The 25572-nt window shown below is 40.6% G+C and overlaps 1 protein-coding gene across 4 annotated transcripts in view; it reads right to left on the reverse strand.

Annotated features, from left to right (window-relative positions):
- Window positions 1-1841: 1841 nt before the first annotated feature.
- Window positions 1842-25572, reverse strand: part of SACS (sacsin molecular chaperone) — a 69842-nt gene continuing 46111 nt past the window's right edge. For 2 of the 4 annotated variants that reach the window (XM_070520390.1, XM_070520392.1), the window contains exons 9-10: window positions 18686-18712; window positions 1842-14739 (exon numbers count right to left, since the gene is read on the reverse strand). In XM_070520390.1, coding sequence (XP_070376491.1) covers window positions 3182-14739; window positions 18686-18712 — 11585 coding nt within the window. In that variant the 3' untranslated portion in view covers window positions 1842-3181. Of the gene's footprint in view, window positions 14740-15260; window positions 15394-18685; window positions 18713-25572 lie in introns of those variants that run through there. The other 2 variants (XM_070520393.1, XM_070520391.1) reach the window with 2 other exon arrangements.

Consider the following 25572-nt stretch of genomic DNA (forward strand, 5'->3'; position numbering starts at 1 on the left):
CAGCCAGGATGGAATGTCACCTGTGGGTCTCCCATACCTGACACAGCCCCTGCACACAGTGCTCAGGAGGGCTGTTTTCAAATGAATGAGTGAATGACGTTACTTTAAGTCATATTCGCTAAACAAGATAAATGAAAAAAGACCTTTAGAAGAACAAGTTTTAGGAAATTCCACCTGCAGACGGCAGCTTCAGCCATGTCCAGGTGTTCCCAGCCTGTGGTGTAGGCCTGCCCTATGACCTGTGGACTCGCGGCCCCCAGTCAGGAGTCAATCCCTGGACACGGATCTCTTCACCTATCTCTATCTCCTTCTGGTGGTTTCTCTGGTGGAACCCTGATTAAAACATGACTAAATAAAATCTTTTATAATTGGTATTTTCTACGAACACTATAAATTTTATCCTTGAGATCTACAAAACATTTGAAATACAGAAAATGTCAACGGGCACTAATGGAAGAAAATCCCACCCATCCCCAAACCTGGCCTGTGAACAGCTTCTCCTTATTAAACACTCTGAACATTGTACCAACAGGCCCCCGTGCTCTCAGCACGCCCCGCTCCCCCCAACCTCCGCTCTTCAAACTAAGTGGACCCTGTGGGTCTTTGCGGATTTCCTCATGGAGCCATTCTGCTGGGGACACCTTTACCCCCGCTCGTCTGGCAGCACAGAACCTGCTCCTGAACGCGGGAAGCCCGTTCCAAGCCCTCGGGACTGCGTGCCACTCAGGAGCAGCTACTCCACACACCTGCTGGCAGCTTCCACTTTGCTTTTAATAAGAAAAGCAAAATAGGGGAAAAGAAAAAAAAGCATAAAATAATAAAACACAAAAATTAGTTCAGGCCCAAAATTACTTAGGCTGCATTTCAAAATCTAGAAGCTCCCCAAAATGAAAACTTTCCAAATATATCTGCTGTAAACTATTGGTAGCAAAACCTGACCGAAATTTAGACGAGGCTACTCATCAGGCCTATGTATTCAATTGAGTGCGAGCATCCACAGCTTTCACTGCAGAAATACCAATGCGTTTGATTCAAGGGCGCTGCCCGACCCAGACGGGAGTCCTCCGTCAACGAGTTATGCGCATTGTATAAACTTTCTAAAACCCAATTCTGGAATACATTTGGATCCAAGGGCTTCATATACAAGATTATGAACCTGTATTTTTCTTAAAAACAAAGTTTAGGAAAAAAACCACAAAACTCCAACTAGATCAACTATCACAAGGGCCAGAAAAGGTTTTCTGTGTAAATTTTAATAATCCAAAGCAACAAAATATATTCCAGGTGCTGAATATGAGTTTCAAAGTAGCAAACAGCACTTGTGAAGAAAGTCCCAGAAAGCTGGAGACCCTGCATTTGGGTCGACCCCGAACAGAGAACTATCAGCCTGTTCAGCCGACCTTGGAAGACTGGCGCCTCAGGTCTAAAGACGGCCATTTCCCGTGTGTCGGGCTCAGGCGTGAACTGGCCCCAGACATGCAGCCTCTCCCGAGGCAAGGAAAATCTCACTTCAGCCTCCACCTAACCGAGAACCGCATACAATGTATCTATTTCCAAATACATACATATGCCATGGAATCAACTAATCTTATTCCCTACAAAGGGGAAATAAAATAGACAAATAGACTCTTAACCAAGTCAATGACCACCTAATAAACCTCGTATATGTCAAACACTTTATATTCAATCATAAAAAGAAACCAAATAAAAGTTCAGTATAAAATACATAGGAAAATTCTATCCTAATATTTCCAATAAACACACACATAGCAAAACGTAATATAGGAAGATATTAAGTTTTACTTTCAATGAACTTTCTCAGGAAATACCAGTTACAATGATTTCATATATACACTTGCTTTATTAAAATTATGGCACTTATAACAGCAGAAATAATTACATGGCTTCATATCCAGAAACAATACAATAGTGGAGGCGCAAACATTCCTTATTATCAATAAAAGTAAAAAAACTTTAATACGTTCCATAAGCCCTTAATTGCATAAAATATTATATTCAGCATCATTTACAGCCAGCACACTTACATAAACTATTTATCATCACCTTTCTCTTACACTCTACAAAAGAAATATGTTAAAGTAAATAGGTATGGCAGGATGCTCAAACACGATGAAACTAAACGTCAGTTCTGAATCATTCATGGGGAATACGAGCTGCCAATTCCTTTTATAAACAACTGGATATTGTCACGATGATTTAACAATTTTTTAATGTTTTCAAAGTAAAATCCAAAAAACTCCACTAAGGGCCATGTTGAAAGAAAAGATTTTTTCTTAACTGCAGCACCTTTAGACAACAAAAGATTGCATCCTGTTCAGCCACACTATATAATTTACAACATTTGTGGAAAATATGTACACCAAACAGGAAGCCAATGCTCTAACCGTTGGTAAGCACTGTTCTGGTGAGCAGTTCTTGGGAGCTCTATCAGCATCTGGTGATAAGAACTGCTACTGTTTTGAGCTCTCCACATGCTATCTTCATGAAATAGGAAGCCTGTAAACATAAGGTGTAAAAAAAATTTAAAATAAAGATGTAAAGTGCACTCAGTGCACCCTAAGAAGTACTATCTGCATATTCTTAATCAAGTAATATTCAGGATTAAAATACTGTACCATTTCTTAAAATGTACTGAGTGTTTAAGATGTAAAACTGCAACAAATTCATAATCAGAACCAGCTGATAAGAAAATAATGCATCCAAAAGAGGATCCACTTAGAGAAATGATAAACTCAAAGACTCAATTCCCCTTATTTGTTTAAACCAATGATATGTCCAGTGTTTCATTAGCTCCTTCAAAAATACTGTGTTAAAAACATAAAATTAACTTCATCCTAACCAGACATACGCAGATTCTTATCTAACAAACTGCTAAGCTTTGGTTATATAAAGTGCAGTTCAATAATGTGCTGTCCTAACCATTCACATACATCTAGCAAGCGTGCAGCTCACCACTGTCATCAAAATAATTTTCTTTTAGATTCAGTCAAGGTCAGGTCTTCTGCTGATATTCACGGAAATAACAACTCCAAAATTCTTCCTGAACCACCTGCGATGTGCTTCACCAATCCGAAATCACTGACAATGAAGCTTAAACATACAGCAATTCCTATTTGTGCTCCAACACACTCAACATCTAGCTCTGCTTTCTTTAATACTTTCACACCTTTTGTTGTATAAAATTTTCAAGTTTTATGATGATACAGGCAGTGCATTCCATCACCCTCATAGCAACCTCAGAAGTGAACCTGTCGTTTGGGATCTGTGGGAAAGGAAGCAAATCAGGATATCTGGTTTTTAAACTATCCACACCGTAAGCTTCCAATGTGTGGACGTCATTTGTCAGTCCTTCAAGTTGCTGACTATACTCCTCTATTTTCTGAGCAAGTGCAGTTGGCTTCACATCTTTATCAGACTTGCCCCTCACAGCATAGTCAGCAGCAATCAAAGCTAACTTGGTAGAAAGGAAACATTTAAAGCACACCCATTCATTGGCGTTTTTATGAAGGTCATTCCTGGCAGCTGAGAAATTTGCTCTGGCTTGTCTTAACCATCTCCGCGCTTCAACTGGATTACCAGCTGACTTGAACGTGGGAGGAACAAAGAACCTTTGAGAGTAAGTCTGTCCAGCGGAAGGTGGGCATTTTTCTTTATTTTGTTGTTGCCTTTCAGATTTATGGCTTGTTGCTTCTTGATTCCACGAAGTATAAAACCTTTGAAATGAGAACTTGTCTGACTGAAAGCGGGATGCTGAGGTTGAAAATGTTCGCCTTGAGGCTCTGTCCGCATTTTGATCTAGAAAAGCCTGTTTCTCTAGTCTGTTAATTTCATTCTGCAAATGTTTAAAAACTTCATTAGCAATGTCGTGATTCTCTGGATTTTTGTCAGGGTGCCACTTCAAATACAATCGCCTAATAATCTTTTTTCTCTCAGATTCAGGAAGCTTCCAAGCTTGCTCTACCACTGACGTCACCTCTTTCAAAATGTCTGGTAAAGAATTCACCTTCAGCTTTTTGGGGGAAGGATGTTTTGAAGACGAGGCCTTGTGGCTCTCTCTACCAGGGAAGAGAGGAGGCACGCTCCGCAGACCAGGGCCGAGGAACTCTGTAGGGCTGGTTGGTGTAGAAGGGGCACTGTCCCTGCTTTGAGAGCTTTCCTCAGGCCTTGAAAACTTATACAGATCAAGAGAGCTAACTATTTTATACTCACTATAACCAATATCAATCTGATATATCTTTCCCAGAAAACTAGAATTATCAGCATCTTCTCTTTCGACTTCTTGTACAATAATTGCATATGTGTATGTTGGCTGGTACGACCCATAGATATCACCACCTTCGGCATCCACGAGGTACCCAACATATTCTCCGGGGTAAAAGACATTCATTGGATCCATAAGCAGAGTGTAATGAATTTCAGCAGGTATTGGAGTGCCGGGCAGTGGAAGTTCAAGTTTTGATGGTTCTGAAGAGTCATATTTCACTCCTAAACTGTCGAGTTTCTCACTGATCCTGTAAATATCATTGCATCCTAGCATAGCAATTAAATATGAAGTGTCAGAAATCAAATTGTCAGTCGCTGACTTCAGCGTCATTGCTAATGCTAACAGGAAATTAATGTCTTTGCTGTCTGAGTGTTGGATGTAGAGCAGGATGACTGCATTACCAAATCTCTTCAAAAAGGCAAAAGTCTCACTTCTACTGTGGGGAATAGGATTAAAACCTTTAACTCTTAATGTCGTTTGAAGTTTTTCAAAACAGGACACTTTCAATCCTTCTCTTAGGGCTTTGCAAAGTCTTATGGCTTTTTCTTCATTGGCCAGGAAAGCATTATCATTTTCATGCTTCATAATTCTAATCAGTCCTGTAATGAACTGTTCAGAAGACAAGAGTAACTGCAGTCGTCCCTGAAGAGAACACAACGCTCCGAACTGACAGACTTTGGGAGCCTCTTCATCTAACTGTTCTTCAAGTATACTGCTCAACAAACGAGGTCTGAGTTTCTGAGGAAAGAGCATAATCAACTTCGTATGGAATCCATGGTCCTTCCCGAGGTAGCACTGGCTGAGATCAACCAACATCTGCACGCCAATGTTGCCCTGGATTCTGCTTTTGTAATGTGGGGCATCATCAAACACTAAGATGCTCGACTTCACCAATCTACCATCCTGGCTGGGAAGGTAAAGTGCGAGGTCTCGTACATTCTCAAGATCATTCCTCACCTTGACTGAATCATTCTGTAGACTCCTGAACAAGCCAGAAACTACTCTCTTCACTGTACGCATTTCATTAGGATCTAACTGTTTTCCTTCAGAATTTTTGAATATGCGGCTCAACACTTCAACATACTGCTTAGTTGAAATAATATCTTCAGTACCTAAATGTTTGAACAACTGATGAAAAGTGCCAAGTTCTAAAGGTAGCTTGTACAAGTAAGGTTTGAAATCAGATTCATATTCTAGATTTATCACTACCTCCTCAGGTTTCAGAAGTTTCCAACCATCTTCTACCATCACAAAAGCAACCCCGCGCAGCTGAAAACGAAACTCTCTTTTTTCTGCACTGAGAAATTCATAGATGCTCCTTAAGACCTTTGCTCTAGTTTTTACCATTTCTTCATCCAAAGTTGTTATGTTGCATATGTTTCTGCAGTTATTAATGACCTTATCAAGAGGGGGATCCAGGTTAACATTAAGCATACTTAAAACTTGTTCACGCTGTTCTTGTGGACCAAGGTCACTACCTTCTTGTTCTTTGATACTCAAGGGCGTGGCTTTCTCTGGGAGAATGGGGCAGGATGTCCACAACAGCTGGAGCACATCACACTGCTTAAACTTTGGATTTACTTGTGCTCCGTTGAACTTTATAAGAGGAAGTGTTCCGTTTACCTCTTGATACTGAGGATGAAATCTAATAAATTCAGCAGGGGCCCGCTCAGGACATAAGAAGGGTATTAGAGACAGTTCTTTCAAAAAATTTCCAGATAACAAATCCATTCGTTCTTGGAAGATATGATGGAGAAGGATATCAACTGTATTCTGCAATGTTTCCTTAGACCAGTTTTCTGTGGTAGCTCTCACACTGATTTCCTTAGCAAACTGTAACAACTGCTGCTGGGAAAGTATGTATTTTAGTCCAATATTTCTTAAGAATTCCACCCAGGATGTCATAAATGCAACTTGATTTTTGGGTTTTATAAGTTGTTCCAATTTTTTAAAGAAGTCTTTAGGAATAAACAATTTCTCAGGAAGCATAACTTCAAAAACTCTCACAGTTCTATCATAGAAATGTTTTGCTTGCTTTAGTCGAGTGTTAGCATCATAGATGATCAATAAACTTTCCAGTTTTTCAAAAAGTTGTTCCTTGATCTCTGACAGTTCCTCAATACTTGATAATCTATTCTTGAGATAGATCAAGTGCTCTAATTTTGCATCGTAAGAGAGATTTTCAATTTTTGGTAAGAGGTGTTTCAAATATACCTCAAGATCATCTACAGGTACACAACCCAGCACTTCATAGAGTTCTTTTAAGTGTATTTTTTCTTCAAGAAATGCAGATGGTGACGATTGTGTCCATTTTTCCACTTCAGCTGAAGGAATACTTTTTGTAAGTACATAGCATGCTCCAAATTTTGCAATGCTCATATAGCGACCACTGATGGATTTGTAACATGGAAGTGATTTTAAAATCTTTATGTCATCTTGAGACATCAAGTGACTCAAATTGCAGTTGAAATACATCAAAAGTGCTTCAAAGTCATTTTCTACTAATTTTTCAGTTCTAAATGTTGAAGTTTGGACCATATAATGTAGAGCCTTCAAAATGCTTGCGGGGCTCTCTATGTTTGCAGTGTGACATGACAACAGAGGGACAAATGCACTGTCTTTGGAGCAGATTTTGTTCAAAGCAAGCTGAATACAGCCAGCTTTCATGAGAGCATGAAAAACTTTATCACTCTGGGCATTTGGAAAAACTGCAATGTGCATGAGGCTTAGAGGGAGCAGAACGTCCCCTTCAGGGACCACAAGCTGATTGGCTGACACGGTGAACTTTGTTCCAGGAAGCAATGCCCAGTCTTTTAGGGTATCAACAACAACATCAAATACCGGTTTTGTTTCTTCTTGCTCTTCCTTCACACTTACAGATTCGCTGATAAAATGCCATGTATTCTTAAGCCAAGACTCACTTGCAAAATTGTCTTTCCACTTTGTACAATTTTTGGTCTTATATTCACGAGGCAATACAGAGGACAGCAAATCCGCAAAGCTGGAAATATCAAACACTTTTGCAACTTTACAGTTCAACAAAATATTACTGTATTTCAAAAATAATGTATTCATGAACAAGTCTTTGCGGGATGGAATCAATTCATGGTATGTTGTCAGAAACTTGGGTCGTTTTGCATCAAAAGTTTGCAAAACACTGTCCAGTGTAATGAGCAGGGGCAGTCCCTCCACTTCAATCTCATTTTCTTCTGCATCCTTAAAACAATAATCAACCAAAAGTTTTAAACTATGAAAAAGTTTTAGGTTCGTCTGCTGGAGACGACAAGGCAGCTTCCCAATATGGCAATTAGTATCAGGAGAGGAAAATGTCATTAAAAAAGACCTAACATCAGCGGGAGTTACGTAACTAACAGGAATATCTGCGTCTATAAGACAGTGGTAAAGATTAGCAGTTTCATCACAGTTATAAACCAAGTTGAAACCAATTTCTAAAAGTAGGTGTTTCAGTCTATAGACATTCTCTGCTACCGTTTTGCGTGTTGTGATATTATAATCTGCATTTTTAAGGTGCTGTAATTCATCTTGCAGTAAATTGTCAAAAAATGGTCTAGTTTTATTTGAAGTAGACATATTAATCCAAGTAATTATAACCGCAGAGTGCAAGTCAGAGCCGTCAATATTGGGAGCCCGCACAACAGGTAAAAGACGTTTCATGTCCTCATGAATGCAGCTGTACAGAGCCTTCACCAGGCAATACAAGTCTGGCTGTAGATCCAGCCTGTTAACTGGGAAAAACGATAAAAACTTCTTTAAAGTGTCCTTTACCACATGAATAGGCGTGTTCTGTAGAACCGATAATGTTGGGTCAGACCCAGGGAAATAGCGCTTTTTTAACTGGATTAATAATTCAACATATGCAGGAGCTATTAATGCTGTCATCAAGCTGTTGTTCCAGTCACTTCGAACACCAACTCCATTATCATCACGCCACAGGTTTCTTCTGGCTGAATCTAGGGCAAAGTGGCCATTCACATGAAACGGCAATCCCGTCTCCAAAGAGAGCGGCAAAAAGCAGAAGGCCCTGTGGGGTTTCTTATAGTTGTGAGTAATGCAGGCAGCTACTCCACCGCGTGGAAAGAGAGTAATGTCTTGGTTCTTGTGAGCTGATATAACGCTCTTAGACACTTTTTCCATACTTGAAAACCCCGATCTATTACAAATTAACCATGTAGTGAGATTTCCTTCAGAGTCCTCCGTATCCATAGTATAGGTTATCTGTTGAACGGGTATGTCTTTGAGCTGCCTCTTTTTAGTAACACTATCAATTACAGATGCATGAAATTGCTTCCTTTTCAGTCTGTCTCCATCAGTGATTTTGCCCTTTACGGAATACAGAACATTCAGAGCTCCACTAGCTTTATCTATTTCACAAATAGAAATTTTTTCCATGTGATTAAGAAACATTAAAAGTTCTGCACCATCTGACCGCAATTTGTCCAAAAGATTCTGGACCATTCTGTCTGATGACGGAACTGAAGATATTTCTGAAACTTTTGCCATTTCTGCACTACGAAGAGGAAATCTAAACATTGTGCAATTATCCAGTTTAAAATGGCTTCCCAAATAAAGATCCAGAACATCTGAGAACTGTGTCCTAAAATCCGCATCCAAATCTCTAAACATGCGTCCAGGACTAATGGATGTGGCTCCAGGTGCGTACCTGGCATGAGGATCAAAAATACACAGGATGTCATTGCCAGAAATGAAAGAAGGACAGTCTGTAATATGGTATACAGAATTGAATCCTATTCCATACTGTCCAGTTTTACAAGGATTTCCTTCTTTGGTGCCTTTTCCAAGATTCTGAATTCCTCTGACATCATCTTCTGTAAAAGGCTGGTTGTTATACACACAAAGCGCTGGGCCCTGCAGTGGGGCCCACTTATCATCAAATATTCTATCGACTGGATGCTGTCGAGGATCAAACACAAAACAGATTTCTGTGGCCTTCGCATCATCAGCATTTTGAAGAAGTTCTTTCAGCATTTCCTTTTCTGAAGGATAGGCATTAAGGATACTCTTAATTCTGCTGGTCAGTTTCTCTTTCTGTCCAAATTCAGTGCCAAGTGTTGTGAAACAGATGTTGGATGCGTATCTCTCTAAGGCTTTATGTCGCTTTGGCACTGCTCCTAGTTTCACAGCTACTTCCCTGGGTATATCAGCGTGACAGTATTTCACAGTGGTATCCCTTACTTTTATCCAAGGACAATCATTGTAGCATAAAGATTTAGCAGGGAGAAGCTTAAGATTACTATCTGGCAATAATATTTTGCCATAGTTTTTCTCACAAAATTCTTGTTTCTTTTCTCTAATGAGACTCCATATTCCTTCACTAATTATTCGCCGGCAAAGCTGAAAATTCTCTTCTGTTATTTGCTTTGTTCCTTTTTCTTGATCAATAGATTCTAAAACAAGGGCAAAATCTTCAACAGTAAATGACTGCCTCACCCCCACACTTTCAAAAAGTTCACGGAAATTGTTTTTATATTTATTAGGCAACTGATAAAGGTATGGTGCTGCTTCAAAATTCAAATGAAAGGAAACTCTTTCTGAGTCAACATAAGCATTCTCAACTAGAATGAAGTTGAAGAGTTTTAACTTTTCAACAATTGACATCTTAGTGACTTCATTTTGCATCATTGCGTCATGAAGGTATTTGTAGCAAGCATTGGTGATGTTTTCCTGGTACAACGTAACCCCATCATCAACTGATCTTGCAACTTCTTTCAACTGGTTTACAACCAGATCAACCGTTGGCTTCCTTAGCAATCCCAAAAACTCTTTAACAGCCAATGGCATGGAACCACACCCTCTGAAGGAATGTGAGTTTTCATTTAGAATTGGTTGCAGAAGACAAACTATATCTTGATGCTCAGCTGTATAAAGGTCAGTTGCTGCAAACATGGTTTCAGGCTTAAAACTGTTACCTTTCCAGTCCAAAGAAAACCCTGCTGGCTTTGTTAGAAATGGAAGAAAGGGTATTGTTTGATATTTCGCAGCAAAGTCCCTTGCTCTGGGATCCCTTATTTTTAGCTTTTCATCGATGAGACTCAGGAGTATGCTGCTGCGCAGACAGGCTGCAGCATGGTCAGTTTTATTAACCTCAGCAACCGACTCTGCACGCTCTAGCATGTCATCCCACAGAATATCATCTTTGGCCATACCTAACTGAACTAGTTTAATCAAAATAATAGGATTAAGATAATCCTGAGTAGAACCATAAGGAAAGCGACCATCTTTAGTATCGAATAACTTTGCAACTCGTCCTTCAGGATGGATTAATCTTGATGGTAAAACCAAAGGATGCCCCTCAAGAGAGCAAGGAATACATGGAGTAACACGCAGAATTCCTGAGTATTCATCAACTTTTTCATTTAGAACAAAATTCATCAAAGGATCTCTGAGTTCTGCTTCAATTTCTTGAATATTTGGAAAAAACACTTCTGAAAAAAACTGTTTCTCTGAAAATGTATTTTCCAGCAGTATCTGTTTGCAGCCAGCTTCTTCAAATCCTAATTTTACTGAGGAAGGAAGTTCAACAGCACACAGGTTTTTTGATCCAGTCTTCTTGAGGTATTTCAAAAATATCTTGAAGGCTGCTGGACCAACGTCTCTTCTTTTAAGTATGGAGTCATCTAGAAATCTCACATTCTTCATGGAAACCCATGTAGATCCATCAGAGAAGACTCTGGTTAATTCTTTCCCTTTGCCATGAGCTATATCTTCATAAAATCCTTGACAAATTACAGAAAAATCATCATGAATGGAATCAGGATCAGGCCACACTGCATAGTAAGTATAATCCACCAGCTCCCCACTGGTGGCCAGGTCACGGAGGACGCTGAGGGCCTCTAAGTAAGCTTTCACAACAACGTGTCTCATGAAGGTGGTATTCCAGCGTCCTTTTGTATCTGTCTTCCAGATTTCTTTCCTATTTGAAGTAACAGCAAAGCACCCATTGATGTGAACTGGCAATCCTGTCTTTATACGTAAAGGCAAATAGCAAAATACCTCTCCCACGTGTGGTTTCACGGCCCACTTCTGGTCCTGGATCTCAGACAACAGAACTCCCACCGCCCCACAAGGAACTAGTCCCAGTCTTCTTCCGCTTTCACTCAGGGAAAACTTAAGAGCCTCTCCTGTATCCATGCAGGAGCACAGAAGCCATGTGGTACACTCCACTGTTTTTTGTGGCAACTCATCTGATGGCTTTTTTGATTGACCCAATTTAGCCATTTCAAAGAGAGCAGCTGGGTCATCATCCGGCCCTCTGAAAAGTGGTGACTGTAAATCCGCAATCCTCCTGAAGACGTGGTGAAATTCTTCAACTGTGATCTGAAGAATGCAAGATGACTTTGGGGCATCAGCAGGCGGCTTTTTGTTACTGCTGCTGCAAGTCTTCATGAGCTTAGCAGCTTCCTGTAAAACACTTAAGACAGGGGCATGCAATGCTTTGGAGGAGCAGGGTTTTTTTTTAATTATTACTGTATCTTGTGCTAAGCTGGGATTGGCTTCCTCAATTTTCAAGTACTTCAAATACATTGAGGTTACACTCTGAGTGAAAATGATAAGCCTGTGTCCACAGAGACTAAATTCATCCACAAGAGAGTAAATATCGGCTGTATTATAGCAGGTGCTACTAACTTCACTCACTTTCGCTTCTTGCTGAGTTCTAAACGACAGTCGGAAAATGGTTCCATTGTAGCTGTAAGGGGCTTCCACAGTCAAAGGTAACTGACAGCCAAATACATTTATAAATGGTTTGAACTGATTAGGAAATTTCCTAAGTCTTTTCTGTTGTTTACTCCAATTAATTTTGATCCCAGGATTAGATTTGTCTTTAATGTGTTTACTGATATGATTTATGTTTGGATCGAACATTATCATGAATTCTCGACTCATAATAATGGGAATGTCAGTGATATGGTACACAGAATTAAAGCCAAGACCAAATTTTCCAACTTTGTCGACTTCTGCCCTTTTTAAAGATTCTCCTAACCTAGTTATGTTCACAAAATCTGAATCTGAGAATTCAGAATTATTGAAGGACCACAAAGCAGGCCCATGACAAGCTGCCATCCCCGGGTCTAAAAGGTTCTCTCTAATGTCCATATTTCTTCTCATATCAATCATGAAACTGCATTCTGTTGCATTTGCATCATCAGCATTTTGAAGTAGTTCTTTAAAAATATCTGACACTGAAGGGTACTCTTCCAAAATATTTTTAATTCTTACAGTAAGTGGTTCTCTTTGTCCTGACTGCTCAAATCCCATGTTTTCAGGATTGATCAATCTTGTACTAAGGCATGGAACTTTCAGCCATTCTGCAGTTTTCATGGGTATGTCTTCATGCACCAAAATGATTGGTTCCACCGAATCTTCCAGTAAGTCATTGAGGTCATCAACTTTAATGTCGCAGTAACAGCACTCATGAATTGGCTTCATGATCAGTTTAGAAGTATTCTTGCTGTGATGTATAGGAACTGGTGTGTTGGGGCTTGCTGGAATCTGATTGCTATATAGCCATCTGATAATATTCAACATAAGATGAAGATTTTGTTTGCTTTCTTGTTCACTGAGATCTTGGTCACTTTTGAGATATACCTTCTGAATGACCATGGAAATATGATCTGATGTCAACTCCTCTATCGAACCACAGACCTTAAACAGTTGGTGGAATTTTGCCATGGTTTTAGGCACACTATGCAAATAAGGCTGAAGGTCAAGATCATGGAATGGTTTTATCACGGCTTGGGAGAGGGGACAAAATTTTTTGCCAGTCCAAACCCATGGAAATTTTAAGGCTCTGAAAGCATCTTTCCCTTCATTTAAATGATCATGCATGAATCCATAAATTTCAAGCAAAATATGTTGGAATTGATAGTAGTCTTCATCACTAAAGGTTTTCGAAGTATACCAATCAACAACAATTTTAAAGTGTTTTAAGACAGCACTGATACTAGGTTTTGTGACGATACCTAAAGCTTTCTCCAAGTTTATATGGACACTTTCAACAAGAGGAAGTGAGGAGCCCACTAGAATTGCATGCATGGCATCACACATATCCGGCGGAGCACAAAGGTCACAGAGGTCTCCTTTCCAGACTAAAGAGCCCGGATAATTCGGAGGCCTTTCCTTGCAAGCTGGAACCCATTTTATTTTCTTCAGTGTCATCTTTCCTTCAGCTGACTGCAATAGTGCATGATTCTTATTTAAAACTAGTAAGAGTGTTTTGGCTTTCTTTAGAAGAACATCCTGATTTGGACAAGAACTGACCTGCAAGCCTTCAATTTTTTTTGCCACTTGCACAACATCTTTCTCTTTGAGACTGGCTTCATTTTTTAATCCAATCTGTCTTAAAGAGTGAAGAATATCTGGTGAGGTAAAAACTGAAGGTGGGAAACAAGTTTCTTCTTCATCATAAAAGAGATCCTTTAGTATTTCTATGTCAGGATCAAAGAGTTCACTGGCTGATACAATCTGTTCCTGTGAAATCTGAATGAACTTTAATGGCATTAACCAATCAAGTACATTTGGATTCTCATTTTTAAGAGAGGATAGATTCTCGAGGATCCATAACATAAGATGTGTTATCTCTTCATGTGAATAAAATGCATTTTCCATGTCTTTTAAAACAAGCTGTAAGCAACTAGTGGTCTTTAACGTCTCTATTTTCAACATGTTTGCCAAGCGAATAGTAGCTTCATCACTGCTGTCTATCACGGGAACAGAGAGCCGCAGGCCTGGTGGAAGTTTGGCAGTATGGTGCAAGACTTTACACCCTTTCAGTTTGGTATAAGAGGAGAGTCCCTGACCAGATGAATGGTTAACTCGCTTGAATATTGTCAATTCCTGAATTATTCTTTTCTCCTTTTCACTGCTATCAGTTAAACCAGCTAAGAACTTCCTCAGGGCGTCTTTGTGTGTCGGAAGTAGCGAAGCTATTTGATTACACAATTTCTGCAACGGCATCTTCTCCATTATCTGCAAAACAGCACTAGGTAATGGTGAATTAATGTACTTTTTAATAAGTGGATGTTGTATGGAGGCATCTAATTTTTTAAGGATAATGCCTCCAAGTTTTTGTACAATGTCTGCTAAAAATTCTGGAAGCTGTGCTTCAGATTCATCATCTAAAATGACTAATGACGGAATCCTGAGTCTAATGAGTTCCACACACATCTGGCCTTCCTCTAGTGCCGTTCTGGGGATAAGTGGCATCTCATCAAATAAAGTCAAATCCTCTGAAAAATGTATATAGAGGTTCTTCCAAACCATTTTAAGCCATGAAACAGATGGGTGACGCTTGTCTTTATCACACGGATACCACTGAACGATCAACTCTCTGCCAGGCCAGAATGTATTCATTGCTTCTTTGATAAGACGTGCAAATCGTTCTGGATTTAGAAGCTGCAGCTGAGTACATGGTCTTCCTGCAAATCGTAGACAGAAATGTTATAAATATATATAATTCTACTGTAACTTATTTCGCTTTCTATTCTTGCAGATTAGATAGTACTACAAAGTCAATTTAAAGAGTTTTAAGTACACTGTAAAAATGCAAAAATTCAGCATAACTGGGTTAAAATAAGTTTTAAATAGTAACCACAGAGAATCTACACATCAATCCATATTTATAACCATCTATAGAAGAAATAATTCTCTCTAGAAAGTGCCTATTTTAAATAAATATATAAAATGCATTTACATGTGTTTCTAAAATTATCCTATAATGCTCCACAAATGGAATCAACATGGAAAATAATTTTTCATGGTTATTTGTCCATAAATAAAAGCACCAAAGAAAACGTGGATAAAGTTAAAATAAGTACCATTTTATTGAAGGGTAAGTAATTTACAGGCAAACCCAACATGAATTTCCTTTCTTCATGTTTCCAGGAGCCACCTGGCTGCACAGGATGTAGAGAAGGACAGGAAGTGAGAGCACAGAGGTCGGAGTCTCAGTCTCAGCTCACCAACCCTGTCTGAAGCTGAGGCAGCAAAGAGACGTACAGTTTCCCTTCAGCCACCAGCTAGATGTGTAAGTTTGGTGTCACTTAATCTTCCTGGGACTTAAATTCTCTCATCTGGAAAAAGCATGGGGATGAGGTTCTAGGTCTCAAGACTGATCTATATGCATGCCCAAGTGTGGAGCAATTCCACAACTTTCCCAAAGTCACTGGGACCTAGCTGCCTATTACTCATTAAAGGATGTTTGCCAGAGCCGTGGGATTTCGCAGAAATGCATCAGGGTCAAGCCACAGGAGCAAGCGTGGCCCTGCTGCATGGGCAGGGCTGTCCCCCCACCAGACAGCTCCACTTCTGATGTTTTACAAACTAGGAGACTAGTAAGATGTCATCTGGGGGCAAGAGTTGTGCTGATTTTTAACCACTGGTCTAGAAAATCACACTTTACTTCTAAAGTGCATTCTGTGTTTCAAAGTTTCTAATACCCGGAGAAACAAAGTTAAAGATAACACTCTATACCTACAGGTATGTATTTGTAGAGAAATAAAAAGCACTCAAATCAATCTTATGGAAAACTAACATTCAGTTTTCTCCCTGTGTGTACATACAATTTCTAGACTCTTAAAAGACGAATTTTGGAAAAAGTTATAAAAGAGGGCACACCTCAAGCCCCTCGAAATTTCTGTATTTATTAGTTTTTAACCAAGGAAGGACATCCTTATTTAACAGTCTTCCACATCAGGAAGATGACTTGACCTCCTACCAAGAAAATCACCTTTCTTGCGACAGTAAGACATTTTAAAACTACTGTCATAGAAGTTTAACCAAGGGCACACTTCTGCTATTTTTGGAAGATATCAATACCAAATTCTGAATATTTTCAGTTTCTACATTGCATGATTTAGGGTAAGTCAAGTAGTAATATTTAGGAAATCATACAACCTGGTCAGGAGTCTGACTGTATAAGCCTCTTGTTCTGCGTCTCATTAAAATACAGTTTTTATAATTCATTTTTAACAATGTATTAAAAAAATGCTTACTGGATTAATTATAACAGAATATCAAATCATATGTAAGGCAAGGATATAATACCAAAGACGCAAAACAAGAGTTAGAAATTAAAATTCAGAACACTCGGAAAACAGAAAATTAAATATGCACCATACTGTGTTCTGTGTTAATAATTGCCACATGACGTGCATTTTGTAAATAATTGTATCCAATATCCTTGCATGAAATTTGGCAATTTATAAAACACATACCTACCTTCAGGAAAATTATCTACTATTAATTTATAAATAAAATGCCAATAAAACATACACACTACATTTAACATGCAACTAACACACCAGTCATGCTCAAATGAAAAAACGTAACAGAAAATAAAGGAGAGAGAAAATGCAGTAAGGCCCAATTCTACGTACTCAGGTCGATTCAATCTGAAGTCCTGATTTCCATTTATTTTGTATTTAAGGCTTTAGGCTTTTAACCCTAAAGTACAAATGTTAACACAGAGAAAAGTCTTCATGTCCTGGGTTAGAAAGCCATTGAAACTGTAAAGCACCTCTAACAGAATGATTTCTAATGAACGACTTGTGTTTTGGTTGCCTAGCCTTTAAAAATATCAGCACTGTCAAAAGAGGGTAACCGGACAGTGAAAGTGCTCCTAGTGACCAGAAGGTTTTATCCAAACTGGTATCAAATATGATTATCTAATTTAGAAATAACTCTCCTAAGAGGAGTTTTTCCCTTACTACAGATCAGTTCAAAAGCGTAACATCAACACGCATCACTACTCAAAGACTGCGCTATGGCTTTTGTTAACGTTTGTTTATGTTTACATTCAGTCCTGACCTGGAGACAGGTTTTCACCACGGATGGAAATAGGATGTTATAAGCTACGTTAAAGCAGACCTAACCGCAACAGCTCGTCCCGAGCGCTCTCGCTGACTGCGCGTTTACTGCGCTGGGCCAGATGCTCCCAAAGGCGCGGCCAGCCAAGACTCTGGTGACCTGAGGCTGGAAGGACAAGTTTTTCATTGTTTTCCTGTAAGGAAGTGGCAAGGGCAGCTTTGAGGAATGACAAGTTCTAACAACGTTGCCCTGTGTGGAGAGACCTGAGTGCTTTGTAAACACTATGTGATAAGGTAAAGGTTCAAGGAAACGGTGAACTGAAGGTTGGTCAAATCTCCAAAGAAACAAAAGGGAGAAAAGGAAAAGAGCCAGAAAAGGAAGGAAAGGAGAGCCTGCTGTCAGCCTAGCTGCACCCGTCCAGCCCCATGGGTCCGGCAGCAGCACTGCAGGCAGTGCAGGGTCCGGCAGAAACTTCCGCTCTAATGTGGAGCCTGCAGGCAGCTCAAAAGCAGCACTAGTGACCACACGCCTTCAAGAGGTCAAGACCGACACTCGCTGCTGCCTTCCTCGTGCTCCTCTGAACAGGAGAACAACCATGGGGGGATCACCGCCACACGTGGAGTCCTAGGGTTGGCAGTAACCACGCAGTCTGCTTCTATCAAGGTTGTTTTCCTCTGTGATTACATCTTAAAAATGAGATATATTGATTAAGCTTTAAGAATATACAGTAATAGTAGCTGTAAATGATAAGCTACTTTTAATATAAACTAGAAACCAAATTTAATATTTATGTGAATTATCAGTATAACAATGACTTGGTCTCAAAATTATATAGCCTGAATCAAAGAACGGATTGACTCCAAAAATAATATTTACCATAAAAACAATTTCCATAAAGCAAATCTTGCATCCTCTAATATTCCAAGTGAAACATGAACTAGGGGAAAATAATATAGGTTGAGTCAAAAACCTCTTATTTAAAAAAAAAGGAAAGTCACTAAAATGACACACTAGGCACTGTAAGGCCAAGTAGCCGACGGTTCCTAAGGAGCTGCGTCAGCGCCTTGCCATGCCTCGGTATGCCACGGGCGCGGCCGCTCTGCTGCTCCTAGCCTCAGCACACTAAGCTATGCTCCATCCAGCATGGTGGGCCAGTGGTCTTCTCATCTCAGTCAGAGGGCCCACAACTGATTCCTTTTTAACTCAGTATTTATGTGTATTGTATAACAGAGGTGCATTTGCTCTCACGCCTTCCCATCACATACCACAGCTTAAAATGCAAATTTCAGCAGAATTCTTTCATTTGAGACTAAATGGTTCCACGAGATGAATGTTTCCAAGTCATTTAAATATGGTTTTATTGTGGTATGTATAACAACCCCCTATATACCTATATTAGTATAGTTTCCTCTCTCCTTTAATAGGTATTACCACCAGAAAAAAAATTGTTGACATAACTTCTAGCTACTTAGGTAAATGAAAAAACAGGATTCAAAGAATCAAATGAACAAAAACATGAGGCTACAAATGAACATAACATTTAGTCAGTTATCATACCTGAATATCCCCAGAGAAGCTGTTGTGCTAGAACATAATTAAATCCGTTCTTAGAAAAAGCCAGAATTGTCATAATTTTTACATGACAGCTACAGAAATTATTCTATATCTTAAAATAACACTGTTTGGAGAATCTTTACACATCATCATGAAAAGAAAAATCATAAACACAACTCCAAATGTAGCTGAATATACATTTAAGATTTAAAGATGTATTTCAATGCAAACTAAATCCAAACTACACAAGGGTGGGAAATCTTAGTTCAGAACAAAAGCAAAGAAGAAAGGAGTATACACTTTATATGCATAAACTACATTTCAACAACATAAATAAAGTCATTTCCTAAACTCCAAATGGGCTTTCTGTATAGGCTATCATCATGTAACATTCAGATATTCTAGATAAGAATTAAGAAAGGCAAGACATCTGCTTTTTAAAAAGTTTTGGACCATGTCCACAAAGTAAGTATACAATTAATTCTGACTTTATGATAAAGAAAGGGAGGTTTACATTTCCATGGCTCGTTCATGGGACCACCAATAACAAACTTCAAAGAATTGCTCATGGACATCTAACCCCTCCTCTGCCTAAAGCAAGCCATTTATTGGATAAGTACATCTCCACAACTCTGAGAGATGTCTGCACACTTGGGTACCTCGGGCTAACCTTACCAAAGGAAGTTAAGCTCCTCCAATCTTAACATCCTTCCAATTACTTTAGAGGCATTTTGTCAGTCAGTGAAGATTGACTCAGTGCTAGAGATACAGAAAGGACCACGCAGACATGGTCCCAGACCTCGTCTTGCAGTCTAAGGGGAAGGCAGGCATTAGATAAATTATCGTCAGTGATTATACAGGGATGAGTCTGCGAGTGCTCTGAGGAGCTCAGTGCTCTGTTCACACACAGGGCTGCGTGCACAACGAGCACGGGCAGCGAGAGGACGGGAGGACAAAGGAAACCATGCGCAGCACACCTTAGGGAGGAAAAGAACGCGTGGGCTTCCAAACATGAGAAAGACCAAGGGGGATACGGAAGGAGGTTATTAACAACAATCATAATAACAGCAAACACTGATATACCCTCTCCACGTACCAGGCATCTTTACAACACCCAGAAGATGCAGCCAGATAATAAGAAGGCTCACAGGAAATCTTAAGGATTTTGGCTGTTGTTCCAAGGATAACGGGGAAGCCTTTGAAAGATTTTCAGATAGGGAGTGGGAAAATAATATTTTAGAAAGATAATCCTAGCAGTACTGTGCTGTATTAACTACAGAAGCAAGAAGAGGTGTGGGGAGATTTTCGACGTTATTTCCACATTCCAGGTAAGAAACGAAGGTGGCCTGAATGACGGTGAGGGTGGAGTTGGGAGGGAGAAAGACCGTAAACATGGCCCTTGTGTGCAACAAGTAGCTGTGGAAGCACAAACCCACATCCTCGTGGCAAAGCCTGCCCAAAATCTTGAGAATACTGCTGATCTATACATCTGAGGCTGCCACCTAAAAGTGCAACTTTTTCTGAAGATTTCTACATACATATATGAGATGCCATTATCTCTTAAATGAATACTGTAAATCCTCACAAAGTGTGTCAAAGTGGACAGTGTCATATGCTCTCCATCCAGACATGAAATTTGCAGCCTTTCCCCTGACCATTTGAGACAGAACACGGGCCACCTCCTCTGTGAGGTCCCCCTGCCCTGCCCCCGCCTCTACCAATCTCTCTTCTCTGTATCTGATGGAGGATCCATCATGCTAAATGACAGTATTATTTACATTGCTGTTCCCGCTCAGCTGTGAGCTCTTTCAGTTTTATTCATCTTTATATTATTTCCATCTAGCACCATGCCTGGTACATAGGGGAAATTCAAACAAATGTTTATTGAAGAGTGTCTGGTCATGAAACGGAACAAAGCATGAGGCTAAATGTAATAAATAAGAATGAAAAAAATTTAAATGTAAATAAGATCTTGGTGCCAACCCATTAGGCATTCCTACCATTTGACTGAATCGATTGCTTTTTATCTATATATGTCCTCTAAAACCCACTTACCTGCTCTTCTAACTATTCAACAATTTCTGACAGCCACCTATTTACTCACGCAACTTACTACAGAAATAATCTAGACCTGGAAATAGAAAAAAAATAGAGAATCGTAGCTCCAATTCTGCAACTCAAGCAAGTCACTTAAATCCTTCAAACTCTTTCAGCTTCACTGTCTCCATCTCTCAAATGAAGATGATAACACGGGCTCTACTATCTCACTATCATAGAAAACAATTAAGACAAGAGAAGACACAGCTGTCCCTCAGCATCCGCCGGGCATTGGTTCTAGGACCCCGCAGATGCCAAAATCCGGGGATGCTCAAGTCCTTTACACAAAATGGCATAGTATTTGCATATAACCTACACACATCCTCCCATATACTTTAAATCATCTCTAGATTATTTATAATACCTAATGCAATGTAAACGCTATGTAAACAGTTGTTATACTGTATTGTTTAGGGAAGAACGACATGCTGAATAAAGATGCAACCACTGTAGGCCTTTCAACCTGTGGTTGGTTGAATCTGCAGATGCGGACCCACGGACACGGAAGGCTGACTATACTTACTTGAAAAAGATACTAAATCACAGGCACAACACCAGGGATCTGCCTTTTCATCTTGGTACTCCTGTCCCCCCAACGCCATCCCCACCCTGCCCCGCATATGGAAGCATTAACATGTCGAAGCAAAGTGTCACCAGGTACTGGGAATACAAAAATAAAATAATAAGCACCCCGCTCTCAAGGATTTTCTAGTGTAACACAGTAAAAATATGATTGCAGTAAGGCAAAGAGAATTAAGTGGACTGTGTACTGGGCTCCACAAGCAAAGAAGAGGCATCTACGCCAGATTTGCCCGGCAGGGGCAGGGGTGTGGAGACACACATGAAAGGAAGCCTCTTGGAGGAGACTTGTGGGCTGAATACTAAAAGACGAATCAAAGTTAGCAAGGCAAAGTGGAGGACGGAAAGAGTATTCTAAGCAAAAGGAACACCATGTACAAAAATACAGATATGAGAAGACTTTCATTCCACCCACCTTGAAGGAGGCACTGTGCCACACGGCGGTGACAAATCTCACAGGGCTCCACTCTCATGAGATGAAGGGAGCACTCAAGTTTATCAATCTACAATGCTTGGGATGAGAACAGAAGAGGGACACTGAATGCATCAAGGTCAATGAGATGGCAAGTTCACAAGCATGGAAAGTCCACACTAACAAGACTAGATCGATCCTGAGAGAATCAGCATCCACTGGAGAACCTGCAGCAGGGGAGGGGCCTGAGCAGGTGGAGAGAGAGCATGAGAGGGAGGGAATCCTGAGAGAATCAGCATCCACTGGAGAACCTGCAGCAGGGGAGGGGCCTGAGCAGATGAGAGCAAGCATGAGAGGGAGGGAATCCTGAGAGAATCAGCATCCACTGGAGAACCTGCAGCAGGGGAGGGGCCTGAGCAGGTGGAGAGCGAGCATGAGACGGAGGGAATCCTGAGAGAATCAGCATCCACTGGAGAACCTGCAGCAGGGGAGGGGCCTGAGCAGATGGAGAGCGAGCATGAGAGGGAGGGAATCCACGAAAAGGCTGCAGTAATAATGTCACAAGACACACAGGACCAATACACCAACAGTGGCAGTGCAATAAGAGAAAGGGACCAATAAACAAAGTTTAATCAACAGAAGCTGGAAACTGTGGAGAACAAAGCTGAGAAACAGGATTCATTCTTGAGCAACTGCATGGGTAATGGGTACCTTTCTCAATAGGATCGCTCAAAAGGAGAAACAGATTTGGGGAAAAGATGGGGGCTGAAGCTGTGAAAATGTTGATTTTGAGATACTTACGGAACTCCAAGTGCAAAAAAGATAACAGTTGCCATTTTATCAGTATTTCTTATGTTCCAGGTATTATGTTAAAATATATTCTGTATACCTCATCTGATCTTCAGAGTAATTCCGACTATGAGTAAAACACTACAAAAGAGCTTTTCAATAACCTACGCTGCTATGATAATGCAAAATGGGATAAAATTCAATTACTAGGTTGTCATTGCCTGCCATCCTCCACTCAACCCTTATTCTCATTTCATTAACCTGGTAATAAAGCAATCTTGCAATTTATGTAATTGAATCTTGAGGGCCTCAGATACACTCTTACGGAAGGATGTTACCATATTACCATGTTATTGATGAGGAAACAGAGGCTCAGAGAGGTAGGGTAATTTGTTCAAAGTCACACAAGAGAAGAGTCAAGTTTGAGCCCAGATTTGTGTGACTACAACGTCCAGGTTTGTAACCACTACACTATACTACCCCTCTTGAGACTGGGGTGGCAAGTGAAGACAAGGAGGTCATTACATGTGCATGACAGTGGATGCCTGGCAGTGAAGGAGCAGACTCAAAGGAAGTAAGGAACAAAATAAGAAAGCAGAAGAAGCCCCTAAACTAACCCATACTTAGGGAGTAAACTGAGGAACAGGAATTCACAAATAATTCTGAGAAGCAGGAAGAGAAATATAAGGATACCAAGAGAGAATGGAAACATAAGAGTCACGGAGTTCAAAGGGGGAGTGATCAACAGTGTCAAAGCTTCACGGAGAACAGGCAAAAAGGAGCAAAAAAGTCCAGTGGATTCAATAATGAAAAATCATGAACCAGTGACGTCAGCCAGGCAATCCCACCAGAGTGACAGCAGACGCAGGGATACTAGAGGATGAGAAAGCACAGACAAGAAGCATACACTACTCTCTCTAGAAGCCAGACGAGGAGGGAATGCCAGAGGGGAAACCAGAGTCAAGATCTGGCTTGTTTTCCCCAAAATGGGAAGGACTGAAACATGCTGAACTGCTGCGAGGAAAGAGGCGCTAGGGGGCAAGAGTGAAAACCCAAGCATTAACTTACTATTTAGCTCAGGATTTTAAAGGTGATACAAGTAAAAGGTAAAACTAGTCTACAATGGGACAAATTTTGCTTCAGCTGTAGAATTAGAGAAGTATCCAACGCAGAACAAAAACCCTCACGTTCCAATTTTATGCAGCAGTATTTTTAAAACTGGCCCATCAGTTTTTACAGATAATCAGTAAACAGTAGTTCACAGTGCTTTGTGTCAGCAGAACAATCACGTGATCATTATTTAGAGCAGAAAGCATCAACTGTGCTGTTTCCCACATATGAAGGGAGCTCCATAACACAAAACTCTTGACCCCTCTCACTAACACCCTCCATCTGCCCCAGGCCACCAGAAAGGGGAATGGCCTATCTCACGGGCAAACTCGGGGGCATCTGTGCCTACCAGGGAGACTCAGGGATGGCCCCTCCACACTCCGCTGTGCACAGCAGCCTCAGGAAAGACGTCTGGAAGGTCTTCCAGTGCTGCCTGCGACCAGCCTGGGGAGACAACCACTGAATTCTGGGTTCAACAGTATAAAGCCACTGCCTGCCATAAGCCCTGACCTCCAATACCAGAGCTATCAGTCACACGGGCGACTTCTGATGTCCACCTGCTGGGTCCCTCTCTGTGTATCTCTTCACTGCCTCAGATCTCAGGAAGGAAAGCAAAGGGGCCATCAGCCCTACATTCTGACAGTCTGAAACAGTGTAACTGTTAATGGCATGATAACTGCTGAAGTAATATCAACAACTAATTTTTGTCTGGAACTAATGGTATAAAAATAATAGGGAAGATGCCCAGGAAGCAGTTACCCATCACCCATATGGCCAGACAAAGATACTGAAAAGGCTAGCGGTCAAGATTATAAAATAATCATGAGAAGAGTAGCCCAAGACTTACATCAAGACAAAGAAAATGACCATGAAGACAACTTCTGGGAGAACCGAGCCACACAATACGAGCGACAAAAAAAAGTGAAGATGTACCATCTAGTGTAATGGTCCAAAGAAAATCAACCAAGAACCAGAGACGAACACGGTTCTTACTGTATAATGCCAAAATGACAAGTCGGAATCCACAGTGGATGAGAAGCTGAAAGGACACAAAGCAGGAAGACTCAACTTTGTCGAGACGTCAAATTACCTAAGTTAATACATAAATCTAACTCATCCCTAAAACCGTAACCGCAGGTGCCCCAACCGCCGGAGGCTAAAGACAGCGAGGGCCGTGCCCTGTGCCAGACGGCATTTAAAAAGTTCTGAGTAAAAGCAGTATTATTCTGTTAGCCCTCTACCTTTCTACCTGATTTGGTTCTGAATAACTTTCGGCTGATTTCCAAACCCATATCCACCACAGAAAATATAGGCCATTAACAAAAATATTCTCTTAGGGGGCTGGCCCCATGGCCAAGTGGTTGAGTTCACATGCTCCACTTCAGCAGCGTAGGGTTTCCCCAGTTCGAATCCTGGGCACAGACATGGCACTGCTCATCAAGCCATGCTGAGGCAGCGTCCCACATGCCACAACTAGAAGGACCCACAACTAAAAATACACAACTATGTACCAGGGGACTTGGGAGAGAAAAAGGAAAAATAAAAATCTTTAAAAATATATATATATATATTCCCTTCAAGGGGCCAGCCCAGTGGCGCAGCGGTTAAGTTCGCACGTTCTGCTTCGGCAGCCTGGGGTTCAGCGGTTCGGATCCCAGGTACAGACACGGCACCGCTTGGCAAGCCATGCTATGGTAGGCGTCCCACATATAAAGTAGAGGAAGATGGGCATGGATGTTAGCTCAGGGCCCGTCTTCCTCAGCAAAAAGAGGAGGATTGGCAGCAGTTGTTAGCTCCGGGCTAATCTTCCTCAAAAAAAAAAAAATTCTCTTCTAAAGAAAGTAATACATCACACAATGAAATACCACAGCAATGAGAAAGAATAATCTGCAAGTACATGCAG

The sequence above is a fragment of the Equus asinus genome, chromosome 11 (genome assembly GCF_041296235.1).
Source record: "Equus asinus isolate D_3611 breed Donkey chromosome 11, EquAss-T2T_v2, whole genome shotgun sequence".
Classification (NCBI taxonomy): domain Eukaryota; kingdom Metazoa; phylum Chordata; class Mammalia; order Perissodactyla; family Equidae; genus Equus; species Equus asinus.